Source organism: Pieris brassicae, chromosome 5 (assembly GCF_905147105.1).
Source record: "Pieris brassicae chromosome 5, ilPieBrab1.1, whole genome shotgun sequence".
Taxonomy (NCBI): Eukaryota; Metazoa; Arthropoda; class Insecta; order Lepidoptera; family Pieridae; genus Pieris; species Pieris brassicae.
In genome coordinates this window covers 16,089,650-16,109,520 of record NC_059669.1, presented here as the reverse complement: position 1 = coordinate 16,109,520, position 19,871 = coordinate 16,089,650, and the positions used below count along the sequence as shown (strand labels likewise).

General features: G+C 31.1%; 1 protein-coding gene across 1 annotated transcript; it reads right to left on the bottom strand.

Annotated features, from left to right (window-relative positions):
* Positions 1-477: 477 nt before the first annotated feature.
* LOC123710197 (endochitinase) lies at positions 478-16,002 on the bottom strand. The gene is made up of 11 exons (XM_045661953.1): positions 15,981-16,002; positions 11,748-11,807; positions 9,049-9,215; positions 7,762-7,927; positions 5,152-5,374; positions 4,666-4,789; positions 4,229-4,426; positions 3,767-4,063; positions 3,331-3,519; positions 2,282-2,356; positions 478-1,334 (listed from the first exon to the last, which is right to left on the bottom strand). Exons 2-11 carry the CDS (start codon positions 11,800-11,802, stop codon positions 1,209-1,211), a joined length of 1,620 nt encoding a protein of 539 aa, XP_045517909.1. The 5' UTR covers positions 11,803-11,807; positions 15,981-16,002; the 3' UTR covers positions 478-1,208.
* Positions 16,003-19,871: the final 3,869 nt, after the last annotated feature.

Below are 19,871 nucleotides of genomic sequence, written 5' to 3'. Positions count from 1 at the left end.
CCTTCTTCTTCCCTTTAAAGCTCTTCTGTGTGTGCTTCTCATTCCAGGTTTGCAATAACTAAATATTGAAGTAGAGATAGCTGTTGGAAGTTACTTAGTACCCGAAGGAAAAAATGCAGAAATATAGAACTCCATCAAATTTTCTCGATGGAGATCTTTATTAATTTAGAATGCCTCTCTCCCACTACTCTCTAGATCTTGATGTGACTTTGAAGCAATAAAAAGGCCAATATTACGAATTTATTATGTTTAATCCTTCAGCAAAATAAATAACTCAGTCTGAACGCTGAACACTTATTCTTATTACCTAAAATTATATGAAAGTGAGTTACATAATTTAATTTTTTACCAGTCTTCCACTGAATCTCATTTTAATAAAACAATCTCGATTATAACTAATTTATAAACGAAACCGTTTTATAAGAATCTTAAAACCTTAAAACTAACATAAAACATATAAAATGTTGTTAACAAAAATTATAAACTGATAAAGATTTTAATACAAGATAAAAATAATTTTATTACGATATGTGGGACTCCATAAATCACTAATATGAATTCAAATAACCTTAAAGGTTAACGTACTCATGAAGTCGTTTTACAGATACGCGTTTAAAGTGCAAACGATCAAATTTACGCTTTATATATACTTGTTATGTATCTCTACTATCGTCGATTAAAAAGACTATTTTATCCGATGTACTACGAACCTCTGAAGTGATAAAACTCTGTTAAACCGGGCTTTGTTATTTAAGAGTTTATCGAGTCTAAAGATTTAAGAAACAGTTAGGGAATATTGTCTAGCATCTGGGACAGTATAATTTTAACTTTGAACGTTGAATTTAATTAAGAAATTAACTTAACTCAAGCTGATATGTATAAAAATAAATCATATTCCAGTGGTTAAAGTACTCTACTTATTTATCATATCGTAAAAACAATTTGGCAGAAAGAGACAAAAGTACATTAATTAAAATAGTGCAATAAGACCTGTGAATAAAATAATAATATCCTTCAAGATTATATGACCAACATAGGAAAAATTTGTTATTTTTTATCTTTGAATTTTCTCCGAAGAATTTTATTCTTTTCTTTAATTCTGGTCAAAAGTCTATCATTTTTTCCAGTACGCTTACCAGGTACCAGCCTATTTAAATTAGATTGTATCGGTGTACATCGAATAAAGTCTTTTAAGTATTCTAGTCTCATCACGCCTTTTTACATTCGCTACGATCAACGTTATCTGGCCAGTCACATACATTCAACGCTGTGTTGAAGACAGTCCCAGACTGACATGTGAACTGCATGCCTTCCCCATTCACGCAACGCCAGTACTGAAAAAGAAAATGTTATTAAGAAAACAAAGCTTTATATAAAGTGCACACATGAAATGTGAATTCTTTTAAATAATTGACAGTGTATATATGAAACATCTTATTAAATGATTTTGATTTCGCAAAACTAAGACTTCATACGTATGCATATAACCAATAACACATCTGCATAGGTGTATTATTGGTTAACCTTCAATAATTTGTAAATCATACACTTATTTATAATACTAGGAACCATTTTGAAAAATAAAAAAAACATAGTTTTAAAATTATAAATGAATTTATGATGTCACAGACTACTGTAAACAAGTAAACCTTTCTCCTATTTCCAATTTTTGTTATATAATCTATAGCCGAGAAGTTTAGCAATACGAACTTATAATGAACGTCTTACGGAATAAGACATTCAAAGTTAATTGTAACTAAAAATAGTTTTTATTAAAGTTAAGTGTTATATGAAAGATACATATTTATTTTTAATGTTCTATGATGTATTCTTAGCCAACAAATATATCACCGTATTATTTATTTATTTAAACTTCTTTATATTAAAATAAAAACAAATAACATCAATTATTATTAATGCAATTTATTATAAGGAAAAAAACTAAACAAAGATATACTAAGGGTATAAAGTACATAAGCAAATCAGCAAAATTTCAATATTAAGTAACACTGAAAAATTATACTATTACCAAAGTTGTTATTAACGTGATTATTACCAAAAAAGAATTATAAAAAATATTATTGAATAAACTACAAACTAAAAGCTAATCTTACGGTTTATGAGATACTTTATTCTAAAACACAATAGTTATTAAATGCGTTGTATAAATACTTACTTATAACTTTTGTCTTAAACCATACAAATAAGAGTTAAGATCTCAATCAATTTTAAATTATTCCAGCTTACAAAGTTATTTAATTAGGTATTCTGTTAATCTTACCTTATCGCACCGACTTTTGTCTGCTACGTAATCTTCAGAAGACCTGCAAATCTCGGGGCTGTCCACTTCATTCTCCTGTAAACATTATTTTATCAAAAATTCTAAAATAGTAGTTACAAGCTTAAACGTTTGTTAGATTGTCCACTTCATCTCATGTGTTGGAGTTGAACAAGAATATCTTATAGATTAATTATTATGGTGTGGGTAGCATTATTCGTTATAGGTTTCATAAATCGTGCAGGTTTGTCGATCATCGTTACGATGTTTTCCTTCACAAGAGTTATAAGCGTAAATAGAAAGTACATTGGTGCACCGCCGGGATTTGAATCTACTCCCAGGGTGTTAGGGGTGAGAGTCGCTGAAGACCCTAGGCCAACGAGGCTCAATCCTACTTCATACGCATAAATACTATTTTTTTTCAAGTTATATATTTATTCATTTATTGTATACATAATCTGAAAAAGAAGTTGGAGTGGTGGAAACACAAACTGGGCATAGTTTTTCTCTCCACCAGGATGTCGAACAGATTTAATTAACTTATATACTAAGACCAGTGACATACACTATAACATTATAACCATAATGTATATTATAGACGTTGTTTCGAATTTGTATAACTAGATTTTACAAGTATGTGAATTATAAACTACTTTTGTGCCATAAACAAGGTGACGGATATAAATGATAACGATGCCGTTAACTTATTTCATTAAAGTGATCAATGACACAGAGTCAACAATGCTTTATGAGTATTATATGCAACAACAGATTTCTATATTATTAATATTTACTCATACATACAACACAAAAAAATATGGCACACAAGACAATATAAGAATTGCTGTTCTTTTTTATGTAATAGGAGGAAACCGGGTTCCTACCCCTTTTTCGTCTGATATTAATTGATACCTCCGCCCATGGGCACACATTTCCAGAAGGTTCGCAAGTGCGTTGCCGATCTTTTAAGAATTGGTGCGCTCTTTTCTAGAATTGTTCGAAAATATTTAAATAAAACTTATTATTAAACATAAAATAAATATATGTAATACCGCTGGTGGTTGTTCCACATCCTGAACAGGTTTTTGAGGTTCTGCAGCTGCTTCGATGGTAACGGTAGTTGAAGTGGTGGCTTGTGTGGTGGTAATACTGCTAGCTTGGGTGGTAGCTCTAGTGGTGGTGGGGATGGGTTCTCCTTCTGAAGGGTCTGATGGTGTTGAAGGTGGTCTGGCCCACTCAGGCTGTGAAAAACAAGTACCAATTGTATTCACTGATTAATTATGGTTGAAAAATGTATATAGATTGAGAATTAAAATGATTAATAGTACACTTTATATCGTATTACCATACGGTATATTAGGCTTAAAGTTAAATATAGTTTTGTGATGTGTAAAACAATATTTTCTACAAAAATAAATATCAGAACTTTTAAAGCTAACAGATTCAAATATATTGACTTATACATCAATGTATAATAAAACAACTTACAGTTGGTGTAGTATTGCCTTGTCTCGGCGGTGGCACGGTATATGTTGACATGAATTGGTGCAATCGTTTGGAAAGCGGGTTCTTCTCCCCACAGATACCTTGGAAATCGTCCATATCTATGGCCCAGGTCATCGCTCCTAAGTAGCCCTTCTGCTTAATCCAGTTCAACTTGATCTCAACACTACGAGGATCCTCATATCCAACCCATTGAGTGCCTTTGTATGCGTAGGGACACATGCCATGGTCATCCCATTTTTTAGTCCATTCCGTGTCGGGTTTGTCTACGTCCATACAAATCTGTAAGATTATTTATTCAAGGCTATAAACCTATATATATGGGAACATTTATAAGGTGGAATTTATACTGTAATGACTAAAAAACATTTGCAAATAACTTTAATTTTATAACCATTTTTATTAAACATCAAAATTATTATTGTAATGTTATATGGTTTAAATTACCTCATAATAGGCCCAGAAGCCAGTTGCATTGGTGTACTGAGCTGGGTGACCACCACCCGCTTCCTTGTTTATGAAAGTTCCGGGATTATAGTTATTGTTACCCGCTGAGAGGGTAAAAGATCGCCCGTAGAAGGGAATACCGACGACTAATTTGTTTGAAGGACATCCCTTTTCCTCCCAGAGGTTTAAACCGTCGTTCTGAAAATTGGCGAGCGTTTAGCACAGATTTAATCATTTATATACTACACAGAAGTAAAATAAGTCAAAGAATTTCTAACACCACTTGTACTATAAAATGTGAATTTTAATATACAAGTATTTTTTATTTATAATTAAAATTGTCCTCAAACCACAATATAATTCAAGAAAGTCTCATGAACTGTAACTGTTAGAGTGTTAAAACCCCTATAAAACGTAATATTTTCCTAAATTCATACCACGTTAAGTTTTTCATAAGCCCACTGGTCGTGAGGACGCTTGTATAAGGGCGAATGCACATCAGCGAATCCAGCCCAGTTACCGCGAAGATCGTATGACATCACGTGTATAGCGTCTAGGAGGCTAAAAAGGAATTTTTAATATTTTTCACATAAACTTGATCTACTAGGTATAATGATGTATTCATAAGGGGGTATAATAGTTAACTTTACTTGACTTACATTTAATAATCTCCCTGTAAACAGTTTCTATATTTTTACGGCTATAGTGATCTTGTTGAAAAGATGCTACACTATTTTTTAATATAAAATGAGTAAGCATTTTAATATTTGTATTGTTTGCAGAAATTTTATTAGCTCTTAAAACAATATTTTATACAAGAAAAGGAAAACGGCTCTGCGAATTAGTACTATTCTGATTCCTGATGAGTACCCGGGGAAACCAATGCTAGCCAATTTAAAAAATATAAACCCTTTCTAACTTACTCGCATAATTCAGGAACGTGATACCCCTCCATGAGTCTAAAGTTAGCCAATGGCACGGCGGCAGTCAGCTCCCAGCCCTTACGGGCTCTGATGAAAGCTCTTCTCAACTCCTGGACGAAGTATAGGAACTTATCCTTGTCGGAGAATGACCCACCTCGGTCTGCTGCTCCAGGGTACTCCCAGTCAAGGTCAAGACCATCAAATTCGTATTTGTTTAAGAAGTCTGAAATAATTAACAAGTATTATTGTATCAGATGCATTTGTACAATTACAACTCTTATTCAATTTGATACGACGCAGGCAAAGTGTAACCATTTTCTTTAAATATATAAGGCTATATATAGCTTTATGTATCTTTTAGTATTTGTATGTGTTACATGAACATATATTTGTTAGGGTCAAGCTGAAATCCTAGCCTAATCCACTTGAAAATTCTTAAAATCACACTGAGAAACTTGGAAACAGTTTTCCCTTTCACTGTCTAACAATTATCTTATTTGATTTTATTGTTCTGAGGTCTATCTTAAGGACTACAATACCTAAAGCATCGCTAATGCAATTTTTTGCTTTACTCGAGTTTATAAAAATGTAAATTCAGTTTTAGAATTATGAATATTCTATAGAATTGAGTAGAAATTATACCTTATAAGGCCCCGTAATAACACATCCAAATAACCGTAAATAAATCAAAAAGGTTTTAACTAACGGTATTATAAAAACAGAATATTCACAGAACAATAAAGCAAACAATGTCTCTGGCGGAAACGGATATATAAAAATTCCGTGCAAAACGCGGTGCAGACATTACAAAGTTATTGTTTCGTACAAAGCTCCTAGGTATTTTTGTATTCAATTTTCTAGACTATTTCACTTTTTGAACCGGCCGTTTGCGTTGAATAAGGTGATTGTAAGAATCTTGCCAGGATAAGTACGATCTACGAAGTAGAGAGATGTTACCGAGGTTATTACTTGTATTTAGTCATTACTGATTCAAAAGCTAGTTAAATAACTTAGCGCGATCACAAATATTTTGTTGGCACATTATCCTACATTTCTTATCCTACATACAACAGTTCTGTTTGATGTGTGAAATATTACTTCGGAGTATTTTAATTTAAAATTTTGTTCCAAATTCAAATTAGTGTTTTCCCTCTTCTATGTTGCCACTATAACAATGACTTCTTAAAAAAAATGTGATCTTAAGGAAATCTATGTAAACAAGTTTCGTGTTGCTCTTATTAAAAATGTATTATCTACCTATTATTTTATAGTTATTACGATATTAATTAATGCATGAACAATAGTAACAAAAACGATCACGGATGGACATGTTTTTAACTTAAGACATAAATTTAAAACAAATTAATATACTTGCTATTCATCTGAGAGAATGCGGAAAAACAATTTCATTCTCTCCACGTACTGTGTGTATAATTCATCGTACAGTCAAGAACTTTGTGATAATACATTACAATATTAAAATACTATATACTAAAGTACACTGTGCGGAAATTTGTATTATTTCCGGCTGCTTCTTATGCTAAAACAATACTGTCCCATGATTAATGTGAGTTCGAATCTTCGAATACTTGTCGATATCATTTTTACATCGTATTTCATGTCTTATAACATACCTTTGTTGGTTGAATGGTTAGTTAACTAAATCAAATTAAATTACACTATTATTGAGAAGGAGCAGTTTGTGGTGTCAGCGTGCGACTCTCTTCCCTGAGGTTGTAGGTTCGAACTCCGGCAGTGCACCAATGGACTTAAAGTCTAAGTGCCCATTTCGTACATTTCGCACACTCGTATGGTATAGAAAAAATATCATGAAGAAACCGGCATGCCTTAGCCCCGTATGTCGGGCACAAAAGGCTGATCACCTACTTGGCTATTAAGATAAGAACAAATAATGACGAAACAGTTTCAGCCATCTGAGGTCTAGGCCTAAAAAGTTGGAGAGCCACTGGTTTTTATTAAAGAGTAGAAAATATTGGAAATAAAATATACTTAGATATGCCTCAATAAACCCGCAAAATAATGTCTGTATGCTCACCTTACGAGTATGTAGCACAATATATAAAAAGAAGTCTTTATTTAAAGATTATCTCAATATAATTTTCCTATCCTACAAAAAAGTATAAAAGTCACCTAATAGTTACACTAGACCATACATCTTTTATATGACCACATCCACAGTCGAGAAGTTATCAGTATTATTTTAATGTAATAATATATTTTTTTATCATTAAAAAATGGCAACATTTTATTTTAGTCCACGTTACGTTTGCCATGATAAATGCTGTCATATATTCACGTATATGGTTGGGAAAATATTTTTATTATTATTGTAAATCTAGTTTAAGAAGTAGGAAACACAAACACTTTAAATTTATGATAACTAAGACATGTACAGCAAATAACAAGCCTTTTTATATTAAATAATTGTAATTAATTGTAAAATAATTTGTATGTTTTAGGTACATATATATTAAGAGACTCGAAATTAAATACTGTTTAAATGCGTGTGCTGTACTGTTTTTATTTCAAACGGCAATTGTTTTTTGTGTTGAGACATTATAAGGGTAATAAAAAAGTTTTAATGCTCACCAACAACGCTTCTGATGAAGGCCATCCGGGAGGATTTTTGGGCCACCATCCGGGAGTACTTGGAGCCGCCCTCTGCCCACCCCCCCACGGCAACCATGAACTTGACATTTGAATGTGTTTTACGCAACGAGGTGAAATTACGAAAACCTCCCCTGTCTTCGTCGAGCTGAAAATGCGATGGAATTAGCTTGTTTGTCGAAAACAATGTTTTGTAAGATATGGTTATTGTTATCATACTCGTACTGACGTCGCAAAAATTTTAGAAACTTTTGAGGATGACAATCGTAAAAGTTAATATGTGTTTATAGCTATATAGAAAATTCGTTTTTCTGTCTCCATTTGTGATGATTATATGTTTAACGTTTTTAAACATTTTGGATACCTATGCCTAATCTGACAATACATTTTATTTTATTTATACTGAAAATCATAAATTTTTATTAAGTGATGTTTTTAACATATGTTAATAACATCACTTAATAGAAATAAAATATTCAAACTAGGAACAAGCGATCAACATTTAATGAAGACACTCGAGAATATCACAAATAAAATTACCATAAACGTTGTCATTTTTAAATGATAACGCGGGACTTAATTAATGACGTTTTATATTATTAATTTAATTAATTTAATTAATTAATTAATACGAAGATCGTAAATCAATTTTCAATGTATCTACCTTGATTAAAAATAATTGCCGCATTAAAATTTAAAGCATGTTAAATTCTCTTATACTTTATTTGATTCGTTAAATTTTAACGCGGAATACTTAATTTGGATTAACCCTGTTTTAAGTCTAGAAATTTGGTAAAAAAGAAACAATTTAAACAATTTTAATGACATCAAAGTATTTGCAGGCTTAAGACATCGACCGTTTGTTTTTTAAAAAACGTGATTATGTCGGCAAATTTTCTATATTCTATAGAAACAAGTCTGAATAGTATATTTGGCTCGAATTGAACCCAAGCACGGCCTATATGAATTGTGTACATTTTGTTGCTTCAAAACTCCCCTTTTCCAGCACTCAAAATCTACGGCTATAATCTCGCTTTACGCTTTAGACATTATTTATGCCTGTGGACCTGTTCTAGAAGACATTGAACATACGATTTTTATTGATTACTTAAGCCAGATTTTGATTACTCACAGAAGTATGAAATAAAGTACTATTCTTTAATAATGCCGTAAGTATTTACGGTACATTTATTTATTAAGATCTTTGTAATGTGCGTGACTAAGCAATTAGAATGATAATAAAGTATTAAGAATGTAGAAGTGACTTACCTCTGGATCTATAACCAGCACCTCATGGGTATTCTCAGTAACTCCAATGAAGGAGTAGATGATGTGGGTGCAAAGGTCAACTGGGATGTCATCTATACCATAGCTGCCAATACCGGGTCGGTACACCGCCCAGTTACTGAAGTAGCATACTATACGGCCTTGTTCCGCTGGTAAAAAAGATTTCAAACTGGTTATTTCCGCGAAAAATGTTGATAGGTAATTCACTTTTAATTGTTCATCCCACAGTAAAACAGTCACTTGATTAATATTCTCGCCAAATTCATATATTTCTATTGTTTCTCTAGAGTATTTTGTTGTTTATAGAAAGGGGCTAAGCGGAAACCCAACTGATGTTAAGTGATACAGCCGAACATGGACACTCTCAATGTCAGGGGTTGGGTGAGTGCGTTGCCGGTCTTTTAAGAATTGGTACGCTAATTTCTTGATAAATTATTACATTTGCCCGCTTTTAGAAGGATTTATTAATATAACGAATAATAATATAATAATAATAAGCCTTTATTCCACATCTTTGACATAAATTTGATAAAAAAAAAGATAAATTTATAGTTTTAACTAAGATTTTCCACCCTAATTTATTTTGTGCCATCGTCATCCAATTTCTACCAGCTACCCTCTCGATCCCGTGGGCCCATCGCTCTATTGGTCTTCCTTTGTTCTTTTTTCCTTGCGGACCCTTTCCATTCGGTTACTGCTCTAGACCATCTGTACAACGGGCTACGTGGCCTGCCCATCTCCATTTAAGTTTATGGGCATATTGCTCAGCAACAATAATATTGGTTTTTCTGCGAATATTTTCACTTTTATGTTTGTCGCGTAATTTAATTCCGAGAATACGCCTTTCTATCGCACGTTGGCACGAACGTATTTTGGCTTTTGTTTTGTTTTTGAAAATCCAATCCAAATAATAAATACAAGTAAATAAATTACCTTGAACCTTGTACTTGGACTTAAAGTCCATTAATAAATAAGATCACATATATCTGTCGTTATAGTTTTAGCCCAAAATGATACCATATTAAGATATACGATGTAAGCTAATTTCTCCATAATAACAGGGTTGTACCTTAACTGGATAATATTCCCACAGAAGCGGAGGTAAATCGATATTGGTGTTATTAAGTCAACCCAGACATAATAATTAAGCGTATTGGACTTGATTGAGATTAGCAAGCCTATTGGAATTACTATGTAATTAATCATGAACTGCATAGAAGTAGGGTAAATGATAAACAGTTACGAAAAAGTCGGCGATATAATAAGTGATTACTTATATGTTGCGTACGTTATGAGAGATAGTTTTTAAAAAAAAGGAGGTTTGGTCGCCAAATTTTAGTAACGCCAATTTTGGTGTCGGCTTTTGGTGTCGGATACGCATTCAGTAAACAATTGAAGGTTGTATCTCTCAGGGAAGACCCCACCGGGAGTTGATTCCACAGTTCGCTAGTTGATGAATGATAAACGTTTCGTTTGTTCGTTGTTATTGTTCGACAACATCATATCCAATACGCATTAACACAAAAGTCATTTCGTTATGGCGTTTACGCAACGAAACGTTTTGTCGTATCATTTGTTTTACGTTCTCATAAACCAGGATGTGCGAAATGCGATGACTTGGTGATAATAAAATCTAGGTTTGCCTGGAAGAGCAAGACGAAACATGACGTTTATAAGGAAGTGTTTTATTTAAAAGTTGTTAAACAGAAGGTATCTAATTGATTTGATGATTGATTTTGTCTATACTAATATAGTGGTATTAAGAATAATAAGCAAGAGCGTTACAGTATAGATTATAATTGAAATGTGTTATCAATATCCACAAAATTAATTTACACTGATCTCTGAAATTCCAATATTAAGCGTATTAAAATGTAAGTTCTTCCAATGATTTTATGTAAACCGCACACATCCCGCGATCACGTCCCCGATCCGAATCATAAACTTTACTGCTATTATAATTCGTAAGAGTGAACGGATTTAAATTAAACTTGAGATTTACGCGAAGAAGATAAACTTCCCAAAAAACTTTGCCAATTTTACGTAAATTCGCGCCAATAAAATAATCGGAACTCTCTTGGAGTTTGAAAATGGAATGTATTATTCTAAATAATTAACGCATTACAGATAAATGCTATAAGTCATAAAAACGATTTTTAAATTGGATATTATAGACTTTAGTCGATTTTACATTGGATGTCATGTCATGTCAGAAGCCCACAGAATTAATTAATTCAGAATTAGTTAAGGTAATAAATAGAAGTTTAAATTTAGAACACCACCACCACGGTTACGAAGTTGGGTTCATTAGCTATTCGATAGCTGGAACTAGAAGCATTTTATCAGAAATTGTGAATTTTGCTACAAGACACTTCCAATTAATACCAGTATAGGAGTAGCCTCAAGGCATTGTCGGAATTAGTAAACAGTGAAACTATGCGATCGCTTCGTTAACAAAGGAAACCGACGCAAACAGTCTAGCTTACAGTTTCAAGCCTGAAAACAAAGTGTTTTAACTAAGTACGGTGCGTTAGCGATTTTCATTTGTTTTATTATAAACTGTATCAACAAAGTGTTCTTATATATTAATGTTATAGTTAAATACACTTTACAGAATTATAACGCGTATTATAATACTTATTATTACTGTCATATATAGTTTATTTTTGTACTTTACTCACCCGCAGCAGCAGATAACACAGTCAGGACCACCAACGATGCTAGTAATAACCGCATTTTGTCTGAAATAAATTAAAAAAGTTAAAGGCCTCAAGTCCCCTAATAGCCCTCGAAATAGTATTACTTATTACAAAAGTCAATACTTCTATTTTGTCTATTTACTACTTGCCGCTTAATCTACTTTCATTTAAAACGACAATTTAAAAATGGATATATTTTTATTCTTAAAAAAATATTCTTAGTTACCTAGATAATTGTTGTAGTAAAAACTCATGAATAAATATAATTCAAAACGTTCTAAATTTAAATAGCGTTGGAAATAAAATTAAAAGTTAAATGTCATTTAACAAGTAAATGAGCTGAGTAACGGAATATTATAGTTGTGCTATAACGGTACAACCGCTCTACTTTATCACCGGTCTGACCTAAACTACTAACTACTTAGCAAAAACATCCTATAATTAGTGAACTTTATATGGAACAACAATAATTATACACAACAATGTTTCCACTGATAACAAATTATATTATTCATTATTACTATCAGGCATAATCACTTAATTTTTTAAAATTTAATTATATACCTGTGGTATATAAACAAAATAGCATCGATAAGTAACTTAAATTTGTATTATTTAGCGTTCTAAATCCATTGTTATTAATTAGTATGAAAAGAAATTAGAAAAGGTAATAAACATTGTTTTAAGCGCGAATAACTAAACATATACAAAAAATTATATTAATATTTTATTCAATATTATAATTGATATCTCTTAAGTTGGTAAACAATGAGATAATAATATCTAACCGCAGTTTAAAGCTAAACAAAGTATTTTTGACAAAGCCCTTATTAGCACATTTATCGTCATATTCAGAATAATTTAATTACATTAACTTATATTTAGATATACTATTAGTAGTATATTTATTATCGAATAGTATGTTAATTAATATCCATAAAACAGTGTGAATCAGCTAGGAAATTATAAGTTCCATTTGTTAATGACTAGTTTAACGTGAAACAGTTAATGTGAACTTATTTCAATGTTAAATGACTAAAACATCTAATTACTCCTAATGAATGATTGTGATATATACGTGAAATAAAATCACTTGCAGTAATTTGATATAAAAAAACTCGTATTTTGAAAAGTATTATTGTCAAAGTGAGAATTATTGTTTGCGCTATCATATCTATCAAATATATTAGGTATATTTCATACTACAAAAATTACAAATCATATGGATGGATGTTATTTTTGTCATTATACACATAGTTTATGTTGGTTATTGTTATTTCCTTTACTTCGTGTTTTGTATGCACCCCTATTTGGGTAATAATAAAGTATAATTAAAGTGGCTTTTTTATTATGATAATAGCTTATATTATTTGAATAAACGTTTTGGACCCATTACCATTATAAGGTAGGAAAGATCTTAAATAAGCATTATCTACTAATATTACAAAGAGAAAAGATTTGTATCTGTAACCTTAACAATTGCATTGATTTCAAATATACTGATTCCTACACAGACCTAAGTAACAGACTAAATATATTTCCAAAATAGTTCTTTAAAAAATCCAGCCGTAGGAAGGCAAGACAAACCGCTAATTGAAAATAGAATAGTGGTTCAATACAGATAACATACAAGAGTAGTTCAGAAACTAGTTCTTATTTGACACAGACAAAACCCGATTCGACATCCGCAGAATATCTAAATACATTTTAATTATCTATGTTAATGTATTCACTAATGTTGATCTTGATCTTAATAACCCATTAAATGTTTTGTTGACATTAAAACTCGGCACCAATTTTTAAACCATTTTAAGTCTTTATATTAATTTCGTGTGACAACCTACCAAAGTGTGGGTAATTTTTCATGTCATTTTCAACGGTTTATTTTTAGACTCGACAATCCGAGAGAGCCGTTAATTAAAACTGCCCTTAAAACTTTCTTGGATTCGTGACTTTTTATCTTTTGACCAGACGTTTAACTGCCTGTCAAATTCAAACTGTTGGAAAATAAAAGCTACCTCTCTGTAGACCCTTGCCACTAAACCATAGATCATCCGTTCGTATCACGGCTTTTCTATATGCGAAAACTCGCTCGTACAATGAAGAAAGAAAACGCGAGGAAGCGTGCGGAAACCGGCGCAGATCAACTACTTGCGTACTTGTAACAGATACAGAATTTAGCTAAGAACAAGAGGTTATATGTCCACTGTGGTATGCTTTCTCAGTAGTTAATATAACTGAAGCTCGTTCTTCATATTCACACTTTACGAATTATTCAATCAACATTGAGTGAATAATAGACGGCGATTCATTGTAGCATTAAAAACTTCAAGTCAATATATCCAGATGACATGAACTATGAAGCTTTAAGAAGCGGTATCGTTTTAGCTTTATAGTTTATCGCTACGAATACAAATATACCACTTGTTACTTAAATAAATAATTAAGTGATAAAATACTTAAATAGATAAATAAGATAGTAAAGAGGAAACATTTGGATTTGTGTGTCTCACAAAAACTATTAGAATTTAAAAAGCACTTTCACCATTAGAACGCTGGAAAAATGGATAGTCATCATTACTTAAATTTCTTTACCGATACAAATTAAGACCCTATTTCATATTGATGACAAAGACCAAATCCATTTTAGGACAACGAAACGAAGAATTTTTCATTCAACCAAATCACGTACATTGAACAGATTGTGTTTTATTAAACAATTGTTCTTTTCCTTGTTTATTTTACTTTTTCCTCAAACAGCGAAACCAAACACTTCCCGAATTTGTATGCAGGCATCGATCATCGAATCAATGAACTGTGTAGCACATGTTAGAAAAATATAAATTGATGTCTATGGCATATTTTAAATTTGGAATATTGTTTTTTAATGAAGTAACTAAGCAGTTTTTTGATTGCTATTTTTCATCCAAAGGCTATAACAGCCTATGCGTGTGATATAAAAAAATACTGTTATAATTGAAAAAAGTTTGCCATGAATTTAATATTTTATAATTACTTCAATAATATTAGAGATAAATAAAAATATCTGTTATATTATTGTACCACAGTATATGTCACCACAATTTTCAAATGGATTCCCTGAATAGTTTATCGAGTGTATAGCTTATATTCAACCATAAAGAACGCACACTTCTTTGAATTTTTTTTCAGCAGATATCTTTGAATTTTTCGAAGGTTTTTAAACATTTAACACTTTTTCAAATAGGTATAAACGCGATCTTTCTATAGACCAAATTTTAAACGCAAAGTTAATTAATACATATACCCTAGCGAAGCTGACCAAAAAATACATTCCAGTACAATCATAATTCGTTGCTAATATTGAAAGCATTTTCTCATAGGCAGTTAGCATGGCTCATGCAACGACAGCACGTGCTTGGCATAGTAAGTGATGAGTTCATAGTGTCAATATCCTTAGAACTTAAGGTCACCGCCCGAAAGTGAAACCTTTCTGGTGTAGAACCTTCACGTTCAATATTGTTTAACTTTTATTTGAAATTTAAATATCTGATGAAAAAATACAACCACACTACACTACAAGAAAAAAGATTGAAATCGTTTTGGTAAACATTAAAATTTTTTAAGAAATTAAACTTCAAATATATACATTTAATCAATTTAAAAATTAGGTTAAATAATGTGACTAATTCTTGGTTAACAGAAAAACTCATTCATATCTTAATATTCATTTAAAATGTTATTTTGAGTTTAAAAATTCCTTTTGGCGCGAGTTTAACAGGTATTTAACAATGTTTACAAACAGCGAATCACATACGTTTTTATTGTTACATACATTAAAGTGTTGTCCAATATCCATCTAATGTTTAGGAAATGAATTATTGCATTATTTATACAATGCTGGCAACTCTAATTAAAATATGTATTACCGGAATTTACCGGAAAAAGTTAGTTAACAACCTTATTTGGCAAAAATTAACGAAGTTAGTCACGAAATCTACTGCTTTATACTATTATTATTAAAATACGAATAAATATTAATTTTGTATACTCTTATGAAAATATTTATTAAATTAAATTAAAAAGTTGCGAAATAATTATATATGTAATGAATTGTAATTGAATAATTACTTAAATATAATTTAGTTAATTAAAACCTTATAACACGTTCACTGTTTTATAAATACTAGATTTATTTTTACGCATTCAATCCTCTAGTATAAGAAAGGTACTCACGTTTCGCGAGGCGGCGTGCGTGTGATTGTCCCGTGGCGACATTGCATCGCGGTTTTATGCGCCCGCGCATCCTCACAGGGTGCGCACAATGTACAAACATGTCACTAAAACCTTTTTCTTAGGTGGAATTAATTTGTTGCTACCCTAATAAAAATGCTTTTAATATAAAAAATACTATTCGTAAAGAAATAGAATGAAAAATAGTTACCATGGCAACGAGCACTACCACCTTAATCAGTGCATTGAACTTAATATATTGATGTTAGTAAAAAAATCTAAATATATTGCTATTTCAAAAGGGTCTGAAGTTTTATGCGGATTTTGAAGTTTAAACATAAATTATCTAGCTAAGCCTAAGTGAAACATCCAAAAATAATTTGGAAAAACATTAACAATTTCATATTATATTTGAGTGTTTTCCTCAAAAGACACTACGTGACGAAACTAGAGATTTTAATCTAGTAGACTAAGAAAGTATTTATAAGAAGTAAAACAAAAGAATAAATTGCGTCATAAGTTATCAAATAATTATCTGTAACGTTTCCCTAGTACATAACAATAAACATATTGCAAAACTTCAGGAAAATAAGCTACACATTGTTAAACTGGTTACATCTTACCCGCGGAACATAAGAAGTATTGTGGTTACCAATGTCTTCTTTATCTTAATATTTAAATAAAATATTTTTACAACTACTAAATTAATTCCAATAGTTACGTGATGTTTCATTTGAGCATATTGCCATATTATCTTCTGTCGCACACTTCATTCTATCTCCGCACCCTATCTTCGGCAAGCCTCTGCGAGTGGGTGCTGCAGAGCCGTAAGGGCTTTTACTTGATCAGTGTAGCAAGCAGGGGATCAGTTTCGAGGTGCAATATTTTAGCAACATTTCAATTTGAGTTTAATTTTTGTTGTACTAATAAAATCCCGCTTAGATTTGCTACATGTGTTTCATTTACGTCCTTACCCAAATTTACGATACCTATAAATCATCCTTATTACGTAATTCGTTAAGGATCTCCGCCATTAAGCTGTGGATAACGCTGTCCGACTTCATACGATTGCCTACCTTCCTAACCTCTTTTAAAGAAATCGCTATGTAGAAGAACTACATAAACATTACTCAACCATATCGTATCCTGCTCAATCTTTGTAACATTTATTTTATTGTAATTATGTATAAATCAATTTAAAAAAGGAGGTACTTCTCGGTACGCATTTGTAAAACAAGAGGATATTTTACAAAACGCATTGTACTACGCTACGCAACTATTTACGTTACTCAAAATGATTTTTTAAAAAAACGCTGAACAAATCGAAATCTAACAAATCTTAAACCTGTTTGGAATATTGTGTGTGTAAAAATTATGATATTAGTAAATGATTGTAACTGCATAAAAGTATTCCCGAAAAGTGCATGAAACAGATAACGAGGGGTCGAACAACGGTCCGCAAACCTGTATAGTGGCAACTGCGATATCAAGTTACTTACATTAATTTACTAACTGTATATTATTATATACAATTATTGGTTTGTTTGTTTTGCACCTGGAGCTTGGACCTTTTTAACTGTAAGTATTTTCACACTAACTTCTGTGGACCAATATAGATGTTTGAGGTGTTAGACGAATCGCTTAGGATACAAAAATTTGTCTCAGCAGATTTCGTCCCAACTCTTTATTCCCTTGTATTTAAACATTCTAAATAATACTTTTTTTACACTTTCGTATATTTAAAAAATATATAATTAACCTTAAATGCATAACCGAAACTTATAAAACTTCCCACAAAAGTTATATTTATTTAAGGTCCTTTTTACGTGACCCTCAGCTTCAAATAGCCTATTGATTGATATATGAAAACATTAAATCCCATGCTAACTTATATGTTTAGTGTATACCTAATAATATAAGTCCCTTCATTATTTTTTCTCAAACCAAAGGTAATTAAAGTTAAATTGATAACAATTTAAATGTCATTATTAAATTTGAAATATAAAGCATATTTGCCCATCAAATGCCTTTTATCTAAATATTTACACGTTTCATTTACTCCTTAATGGAATTTTCTTTTTTGAAAGTATGTCTTCCAAACAAAAACATGTTTATTCGACCTACTAATAATGGTAAATGTTTAAAGTTTTAAGTAAATAAGAATGTCGACATTTTACCACTGTATTCTGACCATCTAATATATTTTAATTTAACACTTAGCTTGTTATTGGTGCACATCGCGATTTTCCTAGGTTATATTTCGGTATAAATAGTAATATAAATTCATGTTCGATCTCGTAAAATAAGGAGATCACCTGATTCTCAATCAGTCTATATGTCTCACATAAATACATGATACAAAGACAATATACTCGTATAAGACATCAATTAAGATGTCTGAGGAAAAATCTGGTATTTTTAGCAATATGTTTAATCCGAATAGAGGTAAAAAATCGTATAAATAATTATTTACGAATATAATAAATAAACACCTTTTTTAAACCATTACTTGCATTTTAATGACATATAAATTGGGATAATATCATATACGCTGGTTGATAATTTATTTGAGATAAACTTTTATGTTTTTTTAACGTTCTATCAGATTAAATTACCAAGTTCAATGTCTTATTACAGTCAAGAATAAAGTTCTTGAAATAGATAATCGAAAACGAATTATACACTGTAAGAATCTTAGATAGACATTACAAAAAATGTTTTTACTTTGAACAGTCTACATTTAGTATTAGAGCCATTAAAAGTTATATAAACAATCTTATTTTATCTATTTTATTCAAATTTTTCGCCTTATCAACTTATATTCCGAGGAGGCTCTATATATGGTAATATATTTGAATGATCTAAGGTATTCTTTATTCTTATAGATACTATATGAATCTCATAGCGTAGTATAAATAGAAAATATTTTATTCCATCCAACCAACCAAGCATCCATTAAATAAAACACGAATTTTCACTTAATATTGTAATAATAAACCATTTAACGTCTAAACCTGTGGTAAATTTTTATCAGTGCTGAGAGATTCTGTATCCAATTAACCCACTGACATGAGATTAAATAGGTTAATATTTTAGAAGCAGGCTTTCCACTGGCTTGCCCATAGCTTTAGCTCATCACCAGGTTTAACCTTTAACTTTAATAGCGAATTTATTATTGCATATATAGCCGACATTGTATAGATATAGCCAATTCAGTCTTTCAATTTACCTATTACGCAACTGTTATCTTTGTGCTTAAAGGGTGTAATCCCTGAAGCATCGTGAGAATATCAGACAGACATACAAACAGAATATATGAGACAGAAGAATAGTAACTCCAATCTTTTAAACCTTTTAAACTACTTTAAAATCAGGTTGGATGTTTACAATTTGATGCTTATTTTATTTACAAGGAATTGATTTATGTTTAAAATAACGCCATGTGTAACAAATGTGTCAAATATTATCATATAAGTGTAATGTACATTTATTCCTAACGCTCGTTGAACTCTTTGTTATAAGCATCTGGGTGAGTAAGTATTCGCAAATAATCTGAGTTGTTTGCATAAATTATGCACGCTGTTAGCCGGTCTTATATCGAATACGGGCTGCAACAGAGCCGTAAACTCGAACAGAAACCTAAATCTCACAGTCAGGGTGGGCATGTATTTATATTTTCAATAATATTGATTTATCAATTATTGAAACAAATGCCAGAATGTTTCCGGCAGATTTTTACAGAATATCGGCTTGTAGGAATCTTAAAAATTTTTTTTTGATACTTGATGTCAAGGACAAATATTAGATATTAAAATTACTTATTTTGACATAACCGCTGTATAACATCCAATTGGCTATTCCTGATTTTACTCCTATAAATTAGCTTAAAGTACA

Excerpts from the sequence above, each read along its gene's own strand:
- LOC123710197 (XM_045661953.1), bottom strand. The coding sequence starts at position 11,802 with ATGCGGTTATTACTAGCATCGTTGGTGGTCCTGACTGTGTTATCTGCT. Across the intron at positions 4,064-4,228 it reads GCTTCTGGGCCTATTATGAG|ATTTGTATGGACGTAGACAA; the intron begins GTAATTTAAACC and ends ATAATCTTACAG. Across the intron at positions 1,335-2,281 it reads ACAAAAGTCGGTGCGATAAG|TACTGGCGTTGCGTGAATGG; the intron begins GTAAGATTAACA and ends TTTCTTTTTCAG.